General features: G+C 33.4%; 1 protein-coding gene across 1 annotated transcript in view; it reads right to left on the reverse strand.

Moving 5' to 3' along the window:
* NAALAD2 (N-acetylated alpha-linked acidic dipeptidase 2) overlaps positions 1–16787 on the reverse strand; it is a 59672-nt gene that overhangs the window by 26631 nt on the left and 16254 nt on the right. The window contains exons 7-15 of the mRNA XM_081273029.1: positions 16395–16488; positions 15294–15392; positions 10372–10457; positions 10006–10125; positions 9837–9919; positions 7676–7739; positions 6676–6743; positions 5721–5812; positions 476–566 (exon numbers count right to left, since the gene is read on the reverse strand). Coding sequence (XP_081129155.1) covers positions 476–566; positions 5721–5812; positions 6676–6743; positions 7676–7739; positions 9837–9919; positions 10006–10125; positions 10372–10457; positions 15294–15392; positions 16395–16488 — 797 coding nt within the window. The remainder of the gene's footprint in view (positions 1–475; positions 567–5720; positions 5813–6675; positions 6744–7675; positions 7740–9836; positions 9920–10005; positions 10126–10371; positions 10458–15293; positions 15393–16394; positions 16489–16787) is intronic.

The raw sequence follows: 16787 nt of genomic DNA on the forward strand, positions 1-16787 counted from the left end.
CCCAATGCCAAACAACTCAGAAAACAGTTCCTCACCAATGGAAGGTGGATTCATTACATTGTTCCTATAGTTTAGAACTGAAATGTCCCCCAGAGTCCCATGAGTTAAAGGGTTGGTCCTCAGGTTGCACTACTAGACGGTAGCAGAACTTTTAAGAAGTATGCCTTGTGAGAGGTCTTAGGTCTTTGGGGCATGATAGCCTGGAAGGTTAGTGGCAATACTTCTTATTCTTATTTCCCTCTTGGCTTCCCAGCTGTAATTAGGTCAGCAGCTTTCCTGCACCATGTGTTCCCCACAAGATGTGCTTCCTCAACCAGGCCCAAAAGCAGTGATGCCACTGACCATGGACACAATTCTCCCAAATGCTGAGTCCAAATAACCTCTCTCTATCAGTTGTTCACCTCAGGTATTTGTTACAGTAATGGAAAGCTGACTAACACAAATGCTATATATTGAAAATAATAAAGTGGCTTACCCTGTTCTTGGTGTAACGAACTCTGCCTGAAGCAATTCCAAGTCTCTGAAAATAAGCTTCAAAATCACTTCCAGATCCCAGCTTGTTGATTCTAGATGTAAAATATGGAAAAATAAATAAAAATACATACATACATGATATATAATTAGATAACACAAAGTTAAGCAGATGATTAATGAATCCTGCCCCAAGAGTAGTAAGAAATTACATAGTGTATGTACTACAAGGATTAGTACAAGCTAATAGCCTTTGAGGTAATTTTTTCCTAGCCTACATTGGAAAATTACTGTAATAAATTTATAAATCTGCATTGAAGACAACCAGAGATTGGCAGTGTCATCAAAACTTGTAGCCTAGTGATGAAGCCATCTTTCAAATTTTCAGCATCTAAGAAAAGTGCAAAGCAATGTAGCTATGGTGCCTACATTGGAGAACTATAGTCCAATATGAAATTTGCCACAAGGAAATCTATATTTAAGATCATGAAGAATCTATGTGTGCCTCATTTCATTCCAAAAACAAATCTATTTATTATATATTTATTTGCATATAATTAAAATCACTGTACATATGCACATGCATATATATGCATGTACATACATGATCTAATGATGTGAAAATTTTTTGTGAACTAATGGTGAGTCAATAAAGCAGAATGCAATATTATATTTGCATTAAGAACTGTGCCTAATAGAAGGAAAAAGCAGGCCCAAATCTTCACCATGTTGCCTTAGGAGATGACTTCCTTAACAAGACTCCTAAAGCACAAAAAAAAAAAAAATAAATAAATGGGATGGATTCAAACTAAAAAGCTTTTTCTCAGCAAAGGAAACAATCAATAACATGAAGAGAGAGCCTAAAGAATGAGAGAAAATCTTTACCACATGCACTTCAGATAGAGTACTAATCTCCAGGATATATAAAGAACTCAAAAACCTTAACAGAAAACAAACAAACAAACAAACAAATAACCCAGTCAATAAATGGGTTAAGAAACTGAACAGACACTTTAAAAAAGAACAAATAGAATCGATCAACAAATATATGAAAAAATGTTCAACATCTCTAGCAATTAGAGAAATGCAAATTAAAACTACTCCAAGATTTCATCTCATTCCAGTCAGAATGGCAATTATCAAGAATACAAGCAACAATAATTGTTGGTGAGGATGTGAGGAAGAAGGTACACTCATACATGCTGGTAGGACTGCAAATTGTGCAAGCATTAGGAAAGCAGTATGAAGATTCCTTAGAAAACATGGAATGGAACACCATTTGACCCAGATATCCCACTCCTCTGTTTATACCCAAAGGATTTAAAATCAGCATAATACAGTGACATAACCACATCAATGTTTATAACAGCTCAACTCACAATTGCCAAATTATGGAACCAACCTAGATGCCTTTCAACAGATGAATGGATAAAGAAAATATGGTGTGTATACACACACACACATACACACACACACACACACACAATGAAATATTACTCAGTCTTAAAGAATGAAATGATTGCATTTGCTGGTAAATGGATGGTGCTGGAGAATATCATGCTAAGTAAAGTAAGCCAATCCCCCAAACCAAAGGCAAAATGTTTTCTCTGATATGCAGCTGCTAATTCAGAATAAGGCAAGCAGGCAGCAACTAAGGAAGAGTAGAGTTACTTTGGATTAGGCAGAGGGAGTGAAGGGAGGGGAGAGGATACAGGGGTAGGAAGGATAGGAGAATGAATCAGACATTATTACCCTGTATGCATAAATGACTACACAACCGGTAGTGTGATTCTATATTGTGTACAATCAGAAGAATGAGAAGTTATATTTAATTTATGTATGATATGTTAAAGTGCATTTTACTGTCACATATAACTAATTAGAACACATTTTAAAAATGCCAAAAGAAAAAGAAAGTGTATATTTCCAAACTACTAGATTATTAGATGTGTTTTGAGATTGAGGCCTTGTATGCTCTTAAAATATCTTTTGTATTCTACTCTTTGTTGAACAAGGATGTGAAACTTTTATGAAAGAAACACATTTAAGCTTTCAAAAGACTGATTTGGGATATGAAATGAGGCTATTAACTTCCACCTTCATTTACTAGTATTAGAAATAGCACTGTAGTAGAAAATAAATATACAATAAATTCAAGGAAGCTGCTGTTGCATGAATGAAAAGGGGAAAAAATTAACATATTATATATTATACAAAATCTTTATATATAATCTGTGTATATGTTCTATATACAAAATCTGTATATATTATATATAATAATATTACATAGATATAACATATATATATATATAATCTAAAATAATTACAGGTCAATACAATTTGGTGGTTGCTAACAATGCCTCTTAGTAAATTTACAAGCAAATAGTCCATCATTTGTTTTTCTTCCCTTCATCAATATCATGGGAAGTTATATTTTTATTAGTATCTACTACATATTGGAATAAAATTTTATATAAGAATACCAAATAGTGACTAATAATATAGCAAAAACATTTTGATTGAAAATTTGCAAAATTACATCCATCTGTGCTCTATTATAGGTTAAAAAATATAACCTATAATAGAGATTATAGCTCTATGGCTGTGCTGGATGATTAGCAGAACAAAACCTGGGAGAAGAAAGCTTTTATCAACTTCACTCCATGGCACCAAAATAGACCTGTCACCAATGGTACACAATAGAGAACACAGAGTCTAACCCACAAAACTTCAGTTACCTTATATTAGACAAAGGTGCCAAAAACATAATTAGATAAAAGATAGCCTCTTCAACAAATGGTGCTGGAAAACTGAAAATCCACATGTAACACAATGAAATTAAATCTCTCTTTCACCATGCACAAAACTCAACTCAGAGTGGATCAAGGACCTAGGAATTAAACCAGAGACCTTGCACCTAATGAAAAAAAAAGTAGACTCAAATCTCCATCATGTCCATTTAGGCCCCAACTTTTTTTTTTTTTTTTACTAGTTGCTCAAAACATTACAATGATCTTGACATATCATATATCATACATTTGATTCAAATGGGTATGAATTCTTACTTTTCCCATGTGTACAAATTGCAGGATCACATTGGTTATACAGCCACATTTTTACATACTGCCATACTAGTGTCTGTTGTATTCTGCTGCCCTTCCTATCCCCTTCCTATCTCCCCCCTCCCCTCCTTTCACCTTTCTCTATCCCATCTACTGTTATACATTTCTCTCTTTTTTTCCCTTCTCCCTCACATCATCTTATATGTAATTTTGCATAACAATGAGGGTCTCCTACTATCTTCCGTGCAATTCCCATTCTCTCTCCCATTCCCTCCCACCTCTCGTCCCTGTCTAATGGTAATCTTCTTCTCATGCTCTTCCTCCCTGCTCTGTTTTGAATCGCCTCTTTTATATCAAAGAAGACATTCAGCATTTGTTTTTTTAGGGATTGGCTAACTTCACTTAGCATAATCTGCTCTAATGCCATCCATTTCCCTGAAAATTCCATGATGTTGTCATTTTTTAGTGCTGAGTAATATTCCATTGTGTATAAATGCCACATTTTTTTTATCCATTCATCTATTGAAGGGCATCTAGGTTGGTTCCACAGTCTAGCTATTGTGAATTGTGCTGCTATGAACATTGATGTAGCTGTATCCCTGTAGTATGCTCTTTTTAGGTCTTTTGGAATAGTCTGAGAAGGGGAATAGCTGGGTCAAATGGTGGTTCCATTCCCAGCTTTCCAAGGAATCTCCATACTGCTTTCCAAATTGGCCGCACCAATTTGCAGTCCCACCAGCAATGTACAAGTGTACCCTTTTCTCCACATCCTCGCCAGCACTTGTTGTTGTTTGACTTCATAGTGGCTGCCAATCTTACTGGAGTGAGATGGTATCTTAGGGTGGTTTTGATTTGCATTTCTCTGACTGCTAGAGATGGTGAGCATTTTTTCGTGTATTTGTTGATTGATTGTATGTCCTTCTCTGAGAAGTGCCCAGATTTCTTAATAAAATTCCTGTAGCGCAAAAATTAAAACCAAGAAAAATGGTATTCCTTCAAACTCAAAAGCTTCTTCTCAGCAAAAGAAACAATCAGTGAGGTGAATACAGAGCCTACAGAATGGGAACAAATCTTTACCACAAGCACATCAGAGCACTAATCTCTAGGATATATAAAGCACTAAAAAACCTTAACACCAAAATAACAAATAACCCAATCAATAAATGGGCCAAGGAACTGAAGAGACACTTCTCAGAAAAGGATATACAATCAATCAACAAACTTATGAAAAAAATGTTCAACATCTCTAGCAATTAAAGAAATGCAAATCAAAACTGCTCCAAGATTTTGTCTCACTCCAGTCAGAATGGATCTATTAAGAATATAATCAACAATAAGTGTTGGCGAGGATGTGGGGGAAAAGGTACACTCATACATTGCTGGTGGGACTGCAAATTAGTGCAGCCGATATGGAAAGCAGAATGGAGAATCCTTGGAAAACTGGGAATGGAACCACCATTTGACCCATCTATCCAATTCCTAGGTCTATACCTAAAGGACTTAAAAATAGCATACTATAGGGACACAGCCACATTAATATTTATAGCACCACAATTCACAATAGCTAAATTGTGGGACCAACTCGGATACCTTTCAGTAGATGAATGGATTGGGAAATTTTGGTATATACACACAATGGAACATTACTCAGCAATAAAAGAGAATAAAATCATGGCATTTGCAGGTAAATGAAGTTGGAGAATATAATACTAAGTGAAGCAAGCCAACACCAAAAAACCAAAAGCTGGATGTTTTCTTTGATATGAGGATACAGATGAATAATGGCAATTGGGGGAAGGAGCATGGAAGGAATGGAGGAACTTTAGATAGGACAAAGGGGAGGGAGGGTAAAGGAGGGGGCAATAGGGTAGGAATGATGGTGGAATGAGTTAGACATCATTACCCTAAGTACATGTATAAGACATGAATGGTGTGAAAATATTCTGTGTACAACCAGTGTCTTGAAAAGTGTGCTTTAAATGTATAATATGAAATGAATTGCATTCTGCCATCATGTATAACAAATCAGAATAAATTAAAAAATACATATATATATATATATATATATATATATATACATTAAAAAATTCACTCCAATTATTGATGATACATATGAGGATTACATGTTTGGGGAAATGTGGGGCAGAGGGGAATTTATGGAAGAAAAGATGAATGTAAGTGATTTACCTAGGAAAACCTTTATTTTCAGGTGAAGGGTCTTTTTCCAACCAGCTTTCGTAAAGTGATTTACTCTCAAAACCATCATCTGGGCTAGACATCTAGAAAGATAATCAAATACTGGTGATTAAGAACAGAAACAACTAAATTTATTCCATTATAAAACTATATATTTGCTGGGCATGAACAAGCCCGTATTCCCAATGGCTTGGGAGTCTGAGGCAGGAGGATCACAAATTCAAAGCCATCCTCAGCAACTTAATAAGGCCCTATGCAACTCACTAAGACCTTGTCTCTAAATAAAATAACAAAAGGGGGCTGGAGATGTGACTCAGTGGTTGAGTGCCCCTGGGTTCAATCCTCAGTACCAAGTCCTCAGGTTAGAAACTATCTGGGTTACAGGCACAATGGTATTCCTACAGCTCTAGCTTCTGGGGAGGCTGAGACTGGTGGACTGCCCAAGCCCAGGAGTTCAAGACCAGCCAGGGCAAAATGGTGAGTCTGTGTCCTCTCTAGCTTTCAAAGTTTTTAGTTTTGATGGTCTTCTACTTTTATCATTGTTGTTGCCAAACTTTATCTTATGAGACCTGACAAAGTAACCATCCAATTTATATTTGTTGTATGAAAGGAGTTGCTGGGAAACACAATTTTTTGAACTCTGAGATTTTTCTGTAGCAGTTCAATGTTCTTTTCAGTGTAACAAAATGCTCTGTCAGATTAATATTGAGCCTACTATACATTATAAGTTAGGATACAATTAATAAGCACTATTATTAGAAAGAACAGACTGGAAATACTATCTTCACATTTATGTCACATAGTAAATTTCATATTAAAAGTTTTGTTTTTATTTGTCCTTTATATGAGTCAACCAACTTAAAATTAAGTGCCACTAGCTTAAGGGAAAAAAGTGTTATTCATATATCCATTCATCAGAAAACATAGTAAGACAGATCTTATATACCTCTTTTGTCAGTTTATACATCAACTGGTAAAGAAGGGGTGTACAGTCAACTCTGAGAGTATAATTGCCTGAAAAATAAATGAAACTACTATTTCATACTTCCAAATGAAACTTGAATTGTGCTTAATTCTTACATTATTTTAAAATTTTAAATAAGATATAGCAGTCTTTATATCAAATGCATCATTCCCATGGAATAAAAGAGGGTAGAATTTTCTCTCCAGGAATAGGAGAATCTGCCATACATATTTTGGGCTGAAAAAGGAGTAAATGGCCTTAGGTGTCTGAGGCAAGAGCTCCCACACAATTCAGACCTCATCCTTATGGCAGTATCTCTCTTAGGCAAAAGCAGTATAAGCCTACAGAATTCCATCTGTATTCACTCGTTCATTTCAATATTACATATCAAGATATTAGAGTATGTATGTATGCTCTGACATTCATCTAGAAAAATTAAAATTCAACAAAAGACTAGGGACATACATATGTCAAATTCAAAAGGAAAGAGTTTGTGCATATTCCAATAAATACAGGAAATATTCCTGTCTTTTTATACTTTTTAAGAAATTGTTTTAAAATAGGAAATATATCTATATAAAATATTCTGTAAATATTACAGGAAATATTTCTGTATGAAATATTCTGTAGAATATTTTTACCAAAATTTATTTAATATATCCATAGCAAAAATGTGGTTAATACTAGAGTTTAAGTAGTAGACCAAGATAGACAAATAAATATGGTAAATATAACAAAGAAACTAAGAGCAATAGGTTAGTTATGATTCCCAATAATTGATATGAATCATTATTTTCTCCATGGTAAAATAGAAAATTAAGTTATTACTGAGAAGTCTCATAGGAACAGAATATCTGAAATAGATAATAAGTTGGAATTTATAGACTTAAACAACACATAATGCATAATAACCATAAAGGAAAATTACTCTAAGTAAAATTTACTTTCTAAACATATTACTTAAAACTGAAATAAAATTTACCTTCTATAGATGAATCTGAATTGATATAAGCAACACTTCTCTCCTGGAGTATTTTTACATTCTCCTATAATTGAAGCAAAGTTGTTAATTCACAGTATTTACTATCATAAAAATATAAACAAAATAAGCACAATAGTTTTGTGGAAGAGTGATCTGCAAATATCTTTATAACCAAATACTTACACCTGCCTGTGACCATAGCTTCTGAGATAATGTTGATAATTGGTTGGTTGAAAACATTATGCAATTAAAACAAGAAAGAAGATTACTATGAATCAGTCGCTAATATATATAGTAATCGCAGAGAGACCCAAAGAAAAAGAAACATTTTCAATATGTGGTTCTTTGATTCTCTGAATCAATAGATGTAGGGATGAGGTTCCCAGATTCTGGGGACTCAGCCCCGATACACTAAATCAGAATTGCTCAATGTGAGGCCTGGAAATCTGTATCATCAGGTATCCTTGAGGATTAATCTTCACTCCTGTTGAGATTCACTAAGAGTGAATACCCATGTAAAGTTACCATTTTAAAAGCAAAAATAGAAAATATTCATACTATGTTAATAAAAATATAAAGAAGTGAAAAATAAAAAAGAACAGAGGAAAAAATGGTAGAAAGAAGGAGTGACAGGTTTGAACAAAAGTAATTCTGCCATACACACACACATACACAGAAGGGAACATGCTGAGAGAGCCCTTTACCTCTCTTTCAAGCTTTCTTCCTCATGAGAACAAGTTATAGTAAATACATTTAAGGCGGTATGGCTAGACCCAAATAACTGTCACCTCTTTGCTCTTGCCTACAAAGGCAAGATGATAGCTGCCTTTTCATTACATAGAAATGTACTCGGAGCTTCCACTATAACAGGTTTATAATGGAAATAAAGAAGATTTCTCATGTGTATTTATAAGTGTTAAGTTTGCTGTTGAATATGAATAAAGAGTCTTGGTAATAAACTAGGACAAGTATTATTTCTTAATCGCTATTTATATAAGTTAATGCAAAACATATTAATCACTTTCTGTTGTAAATTTCTTTACTCTGAGCTTCTGAAATTAAAGAAACAGACATATGTATTTATGTATATATGTATCATAAGAAATTACATATTTCTAAAAATAAATTCTTAATTAATATTTGATTCATCTAAAGTAATGTTCTTCCAACATGCCTTCAGAATACTAATGTAAAAATTAAAATCTACAACATACATATGATCAACAAAGCATAAGTGATATCAGATAAGTATCTCTGTGCATGATTGTATTCTCATGATTACTTGATTTGTATTATTTTCATAAATTTAAAGTAATGCAAGAGGAAATGAGTCAAGAGGGAGGCATTTTTTTAAACTAAACACAATGCAAAACACACATGCATGCTTCATAAGAACTCCATACAATCTGAACTGACAAAAGTTAAATACAGGTAGAAAGATAGCAAGTACTTTCACAGTGCACCTAAATTTATAAAAATGTATGAGCTCACCTCAAACACAGAAGAACTTAGAGATTACTCAATAGGGAGGCATAGGAAATAAACAAAAGAAAGGAGCATATGACACTTAGAGAATTCAGAGCCAGTTATGAATGAAAATCAATCATCTCTCAAGGAAAAATGAACCTGTGAAACTACACAGTAAATTGATTTATTAAAGTAATCCAAGTTACAAAGTTATCATTTTATATATATCCTTTTACAACATATATATCGTTAGCAAATGGTATATATGTTATAAAAGGCAAAATGTAACTATGGTTGCTATTTTATCTGGAATTTGTAAATGTGAAATAGTTATCAGAATATAATCATCTTAATTAAATAAGCTTTCCCAGAAGACCTCCAAGGAAACTTTAAAAATTTGAAAATTAGTTTCAATTTACATGTAAAAAGTGCTTCCTAATGTTGAAGTTACTGATTTTATTTTCACAAAACAAATGCAAATAGATTTGAGTAGATTTGTTTGTTGACTAAGAGGCTATTCTGTTTTGCCAAACTAATAAGAAAGTAAAAACAAATTCTATTTCTTAAATTCTGTCCAATCATTCTCCAAATTAAAACCATATAAAGTAATGGAGTCTAGCTGTGCTCATCCTGAGTTATATATTTGTTCTTTGTTGATCAAAACAGTAACAAGAACCTTGGCCATCTTATTTACCTCAGCCCATTCTGTAGAACCCAGCAGTCCAAATTCTTCTGCATCCCAACTGGCAAAAATGATAGTTCTCCTAGGTCTCCAGCCTGTAATCATTGTTAAAATACAGAGTTAGGTACACCTGCCTAGGAATAAAGGAAATATAAGGAAGTCACATTCTCTTATCACTTACCTCTTCTTATCAATTTTCCAAAACTCTGAGCAATTTCTTGCAAAACGGCTGTCCCAGTAGTTGGGTCAATACCTCCAAACACCCAAGAGTCACGGTGCCCTCCCAGAATAACATACCTGTCTGGAAAACAAAAACTTTGAATACATTATAAATATTTGTAATGTATGTCTTCAAATTAAACTTCCTCCTGCTTGAGTTTCTCCCACAAAAAAAATAATCAGCAAAAAGTAAAACCTTTAGAGTTGTACAATTTTCCCCAAATTTAGTAGTTGCAAATAAGTCAGAAAAATATCAATTGATGACTGAAATTCATATTTTCTTAGACTTAATCTTTGTAAAAACTGCTAAAAGAACTTGATGACTCACCAGGTTCTACAGATCCTCTAATAGTTCCAATTACATTGTAAATCCTTGTAATTTTATTGGTGTTATGAACTTGCATTCTAACTTTCCTAGAATTTTAAAAGGAATGAATTACTTCAAATATGGTATTATATTTACAGTTTTACAGTTTTCTTCCAACATTTTTTTTAGTTGTCAATGAACCTTTATTTTACTTAGATATGTGTGGTGCTGAGAATTGAACCCCGTGCTTCACACATGCTAGGCAAGTAAAAACTACTACTGAGCTACAATCCCAGCCCTTCTTCCAACATTTTATTATGAAAAATCACAAAACTACAGAAAATTATACAAGAATAAAAATACGTATATCAATCACCTAAATTCAACAATCTTTAATACTGAATGCTCTGTAAGGGAGCTGCTTTGTAAGGAAGTTGCAGACATTGTGACAATTTACACCTAAGTATTTAAGCATGCAATTTGAAGTCAGTTTTTCAAAACTACCTAATATTTATATTCTTCCTTCTCAAAGCTGTATTATGGATACTTATTTGCAATTCTAAGTAGTCTATTAAATATCTTGGGCATTTATTCAAAAAACTTTAAATGCATCTTACTTTAAGTATTAAAACATTAATGAAGACATCCTATTATTAATTAATAAACAGAAGGAACATAAGCCTATTATTTGAACATTTATCTTTATAATCTATGATGGTGGTCCCATAAGATTATAATACACCTGAAAAATCCTTATTGTCTAGTAACATTATAGTTGCTGTAATGTCATAGCCTAACATAGTAGTCGTACATTTGTGGAGATGCTGCTGTCCACTAAACTATTGCACTGCCAGCCATATAAAAGTGTAGCATGTGCAATTATGCATAGTACATAATATTATTTTTATCACTTCTTTAGAGTGTATACCTTCTATTTATTAAAAGTAAGTTGGTTATAAAATACTATTCCATGTTATACTGGCAAAAGCCTCATAAATCTTGTATTTAATGCAAATTAGCTAGATTTGTCTAAGTACATTCTCTAATGTTCAAGCAATAATGAAATTGCTAATATGCATTTTTCAGAACATATTCTCATATTGAGTGATGCATGACTCTATTAATTATATTAATTCCTACTGTTCAATAACTTTCTTCAAGACTATGAAAGTAATCCCTAGGTACACAGTTAAAGAACTGCCTGAGTGCTGCCTGTGAGAACCATGATAAATTCTGTTAAATGACAACTTGTGAAGCTCCTGCTAAAATGCACAATTACATAATAAAAAATTTTCAGACTCTCATTGTTGATTCTGATTTTAAATAGTCATTCATGAATATAAACTAACCAAATTAGAAAAAAAGGGAAAGTACAATCAAGCTCCGCCAGATAGGGAAAAAAAAAAAAAGTTTCATGAATCCAGAATGAGATGGGAAAATGTTAAACCATTTTTTCACAAGAGAACATAATAAGCCTTTATTTATTTTGGGGATGGAGGCACCAGTTGGTTTCAATTTGTGATTATTTTTATTTTATTATATTTATATTTATTATATTGTGTCCCACCAAATTACAGTGTGTTTCAGAATACACAATTAATCCACATGCAGCATTCCACTAAAAGTACCATGGAGAGAAAACTATTCAATGGTTTTTACATTTTAAGGCATTAAGTAAATTATTTTTGCTACTGAGAGATAAAAATTCATAACACAGCTGGGGTGCAGCTCAATGGTACAGCATTGCTTAGTATGAGCAAGTTCCTGGGTTCAATAACCAGCATCAAAAATGATAATGAGGATGATGATTATGATAATATATAAATACATAAATATTGTTTAGCATGTTTCTAAAAATATGATCCTAAAATATATGACTAGTAAGAAGCTAAAATTTATTGATATTATGTCATTAAATAAGAAAATTAAGAGTTAATGTAACAAATGAGAACTGAAGAAAAATGTTAGTCCAAACATGAAAACAAACATAGACCATCTGCTCAGACTCTCAAAGAATCTCATCTAAGTCTTTAATCTTTACATCTTTTTTTATTTTTAGTAGTTTTGACTTCCAGAGGTATTCAAATGAATATCTGTGAGCCAGGCATGGTGGCATACCCTTGTAATCCCACCAGCCTTAGCAACTATTGAGGCCCTAAGCAACTGAGTAAGACTTAAGTCTCAAAATAAAAACTTACAAGGGCTCAGGATGTAGCTGGGTTCAATTCCCAGTACCAAAAAAAAAAAAAAAAAAAAAAAAATCTGCATGTTTATCCTATCATCACTACAAACTCAATGCATCCCAAACAAACTGATCTCCAGGATGTAGGCTCCATAGGATAGGGCTGCTTGCCTCCTCTGTTCACTTCTGAACCCCAAGATCCCAGAATGGCACCTGGAGTTTAGTAAATGTTCAATAATATTTGTGAGATGAATGAATATACTCCTGTAAGAGAAAATTGTGAAAGATGCTAAATCATTTGTAATGAACTCCTCTCATTTATTATCTTCAACTAGACTATTTTACATCTCTGTACCACAAATAATTCATGTCCAATGAATTGGTATCTAGTGAAGTTTCATCTGAATCTTCCCTTATTATGAAATATGCCAGCTTTCCTACTGTTAAGTATATTAATTACTCTTGATTAAATCTGACATTCCTGATGAACTGATACATTTTGGTATTATCTGTAAATTCTTCTTTGAACCCATTCTTTCTTTTGGAAGGGTACCAGGAATTGAACTCAGGGACACTTAACCAGTGAGCCACATCCCTACTATTCTTTGTATTTTATTTAGAAACAGGGTCTCACTGAGTTACTTAAGATCCCACTAAGTTGTAGAGGCTAGCTTTGAACTCAAAATCCTCCTGCCTCAGTCTCCAGAACCTCTGGAATTAGAGGTGTGCACTGCCATGTCCACGTGAACCCATTCTTTTTTTAATTTATTCCAGTACTGGGGACTGAACCTGTGGCCTTGGGCATGCTAGGCAAGTTCTCTACCACTGAATTATCTACTTGGCCTTTTGAACCATTTTTAACATAATTCTGGTTTTTTTTATTAACTAAAGTTAAATGAAATCTGTAATACATGTTCATTTACATCCATCTAATAATCAGTTTTTAAGTTATCCTTCATTATTTTAGAGGTCCCTTTGAAACAAACGGTAGATTCATCTTGAAGAACAGATGTAGTCAGTTGAAACTCATTCTTCATATTTTCTATGGCTCTCCCAACTTTGTTGACATGCCATATGTCTAGTTTTACTTTTTTCCTTACTGGTTTTGTGTTTCGTTTATGTTTCCTCTTTGCTTAGATCAGAATAAGCTATTATTCACTGGTAGCAGCAATGATTAGAAATCTCACTTTATGTCTTATCATTTGGTTATCTAAGTGAATCAATGAATTCTGAAGATCTCTGTGGTAGGAGAGATAGGAAAGAATCTAGTTTTTAGGAATTTTTAACATTGTTCATTGTGCATTGTAAACTCAAATCCATCAAAAATTTTGTATCCACAGTGGAAAACAGTGTATTTGATATCTAGACCTGGGATTTCTTATGTCTTTGAGTTTACTCTTGAACTATGACTGAAATTATAGAACTGAACTTATGTTTTGTGTCTATCTACTCTGGTTTATAAATCAGATAGATTTTTACTTTTTGTTATATTATGTGTTTTTTTCCCTTCAGAAGACATAAGTAAACTAAATAGTCTCTTAAATTAAAGGAACTCTATAGTGATTGATTATAGAGATTAAAAACACAGAAACTGAATGCTTCTGAAGTTCCTATCAAGGAAGGAAGTTGAATTTAACCTAGTACTTTAACCTTTCTGAAATAAAAACAATTTCAAAAACTAAAAAACATTCTATCACACTGGGCATGGTGGTGCACTCCTATAATCCCAGTGAGGCTGACACAGGAGGACTGGGAATTCAAAGCCAGCCTCAGCTACTTAGCAAGGCCCTAAGCAACTTAGTGAGGCCCTGTCTCAAAAATTAAAAAATAAAAAGAGTTGGGGATGAGACTTGGTGGGGTGGTTAAGTGTCCCTGGGTAGAATCCCTGGTACCAAACCAAACCAAACCAAACAAAACAAAAAACAAAAACAAAACAAAAAACAAACAAAAAAAGCAAGCTATGGCATTTCTGATTTATCAGTGACATTTCCCTCTCCTGCAACATTTTAAGTGAATCAAACTTCTTAGTTCTAATCATGCAGGGTCATTCCACAAACTCTCTCCAAGTTCACACGGTAGCTAGCATTTCCTGCCTGCCTTGAGCCATTTGGAAATTTTTATTCTTTCTGTAGATCTAACTCAACAGATACATTCCACAACACTCCTCCTCTAGAATGATGCTTTCATGTGTTCAAAACAATGAGTCTACTGAGCTTTATAGTAGCTACATGATCTATTCATTTAAACTCATTTAATACACAGTAAGTAACCAATAATTGTTGGCTTCTTTCTCTGTTCTCCAATATTCCTTCCCTTAACATAACCTAATGTTTCACATACATATATAACATTCTGAAAGTTATTGGAAAAAAAAAATTTTAAACTTTAGGTGAAAGGAAAGTTTAAAAATTATTACTTGAAATGTTAAGTCTATAATTCAAATACAGTAATTGATGAAATTCTGAAACTAATGCTGAAATATTACCATAAAAATTCATTGATTCATGGTGCTAGGGATGTGGCTCAGTCATAGAGTGCTTGCCTTGCATGTGTGAATCCCCTTCAATCCCCAGCTCGCGGGGGGGGGGGGGGATTCAATGGTTCATTTTGTAAGTTCTTCTTAAGTGATATAAAATGATAAATTTTTCACTAGTGACAATAAGAAAAAGATATAAGCAAAATATGCCTGGTGGAACAGTTATCTTCACATTTCCATTGAAATATAAAACTTTTCCAAGTTATTAAAGTAATATAAAATTACCTGAAAGACTCATTCCCTGTAAAGCCAGGTCCTACATTGTAACTCACATTAAGAGCTCCTTTCCAGTTCTTATCTGGTGGAGCAGTTCCTCCCAAGTGGCTGTCAAGAGAGAATGAGATGACAGAAAAAGGCTGAGTATCACCATTTCCATGAAAAAAAAAATCAAGAAGTTCATGCTGAGGTAATATTTCACTCTACAACTAAGAATTATTTATTGACCAACTTGTCCATACCCCTTTTATTCTATATTCTGAGGAGCTTTTATTCTAATGAGAGAGCTATAACTGGAGCAAATAAGTAAAATATATAATATTTTGGTGCTAAGAGCTGAGGAGGAAAAACATATAATAGTGAAGGCAGTTGGGAAGCAAAAATCTCCTCACCCTTGATCTTACTTCTGTGGGGAAACAGTGAATGCAAGATATCCAACATTAGGAAATTCATAACTGGGTTAGGAAGAAATGAATTTTAAAGAAGCTGTCAACTATGTAGTGTGTACCCATAAAGAAATCATGAAGTTGTTCTGGCAGAAACATTTAAACAATGGGTTGGGAGATACGTAAAGAAACTTCAGTTTCAGAATATAGTATGAGCAAACATTAATTGTTGTTTACTATATTCTAGACTCTATGCTAACTAGTATAAATTAATGACAACCCCATCAGGGAGAAAATTTACTGCCCTTGTTTTATAAATAAGCAAACTGAATCAGAGAAGAATCAATTGGTCCAAGATCATACATCTAGTAAGTGGTAAGCATGATTGTATTTCTAAACTACAGGTTGGGTATAAATAAGTATTTATTGATATCTAAGTAAATTCAAATACCTGAAAACAAATCTCAAACCAGTATCCATTTTTATCTTTAAACATACCTTTGCATTTGAGAATTTCATTTAGAGCAACCAGAGCAATGTTTTCTTATTTCCTAGTCACTAAACTGACTGCTCCGGTTATGGAATAGAAGTGTGTTCCATCATTCCTACTTCAGGAATTATTTTGATACAAGACTTTACTTTTAACACAATTGGGTTTTATTGGTTTTAGATGAGAAAATGACAAAATGTCTTCCTCTCATATCCAACTAAAAAAACTATATACCGTAGTAATATTTCTGCATCATTATGTCCAATAGGATGTACAGGTATTTTCGGGATTCCAACTCCTTCTTCAATATTTAGTCTGAAAGTATAATCTGCAAAATCAAGTACATAAATGAAAACAATTGAAGAATCTGAGCAAAAACTATGTAGGAAATATTTGTATTATTATTATAGCTTTGCTTGCTATACACATTGTTTTCTGAGTACTGGGGATTGAACCCAGAGCTTCACCCATGGTAGGTCGGCCCTCTACCACTGAGCTATATCCCCAATATTTTTCTCATTTTATTTTCAGACAGGGTCTACCTATGTTTCCCAGATTAGCATCAAACTTTTAATCCTCCTGAGTAATTGGGATTATAGGCATGCACCAATATGTCCAGCCAATTTT

This window comes from Spermophilus citellus, assembly GCF_964194105.1.
Source record: "Spermophilus citellus genome assembly, chromosome: 2".
Taxonomy (NCBI): domain Eukaryota; kingdom Metazoa; phylum Chordata; class Mammalia; order Rodentia; family Sciuridae; genus Spermophilus; species Spermophilus citellus.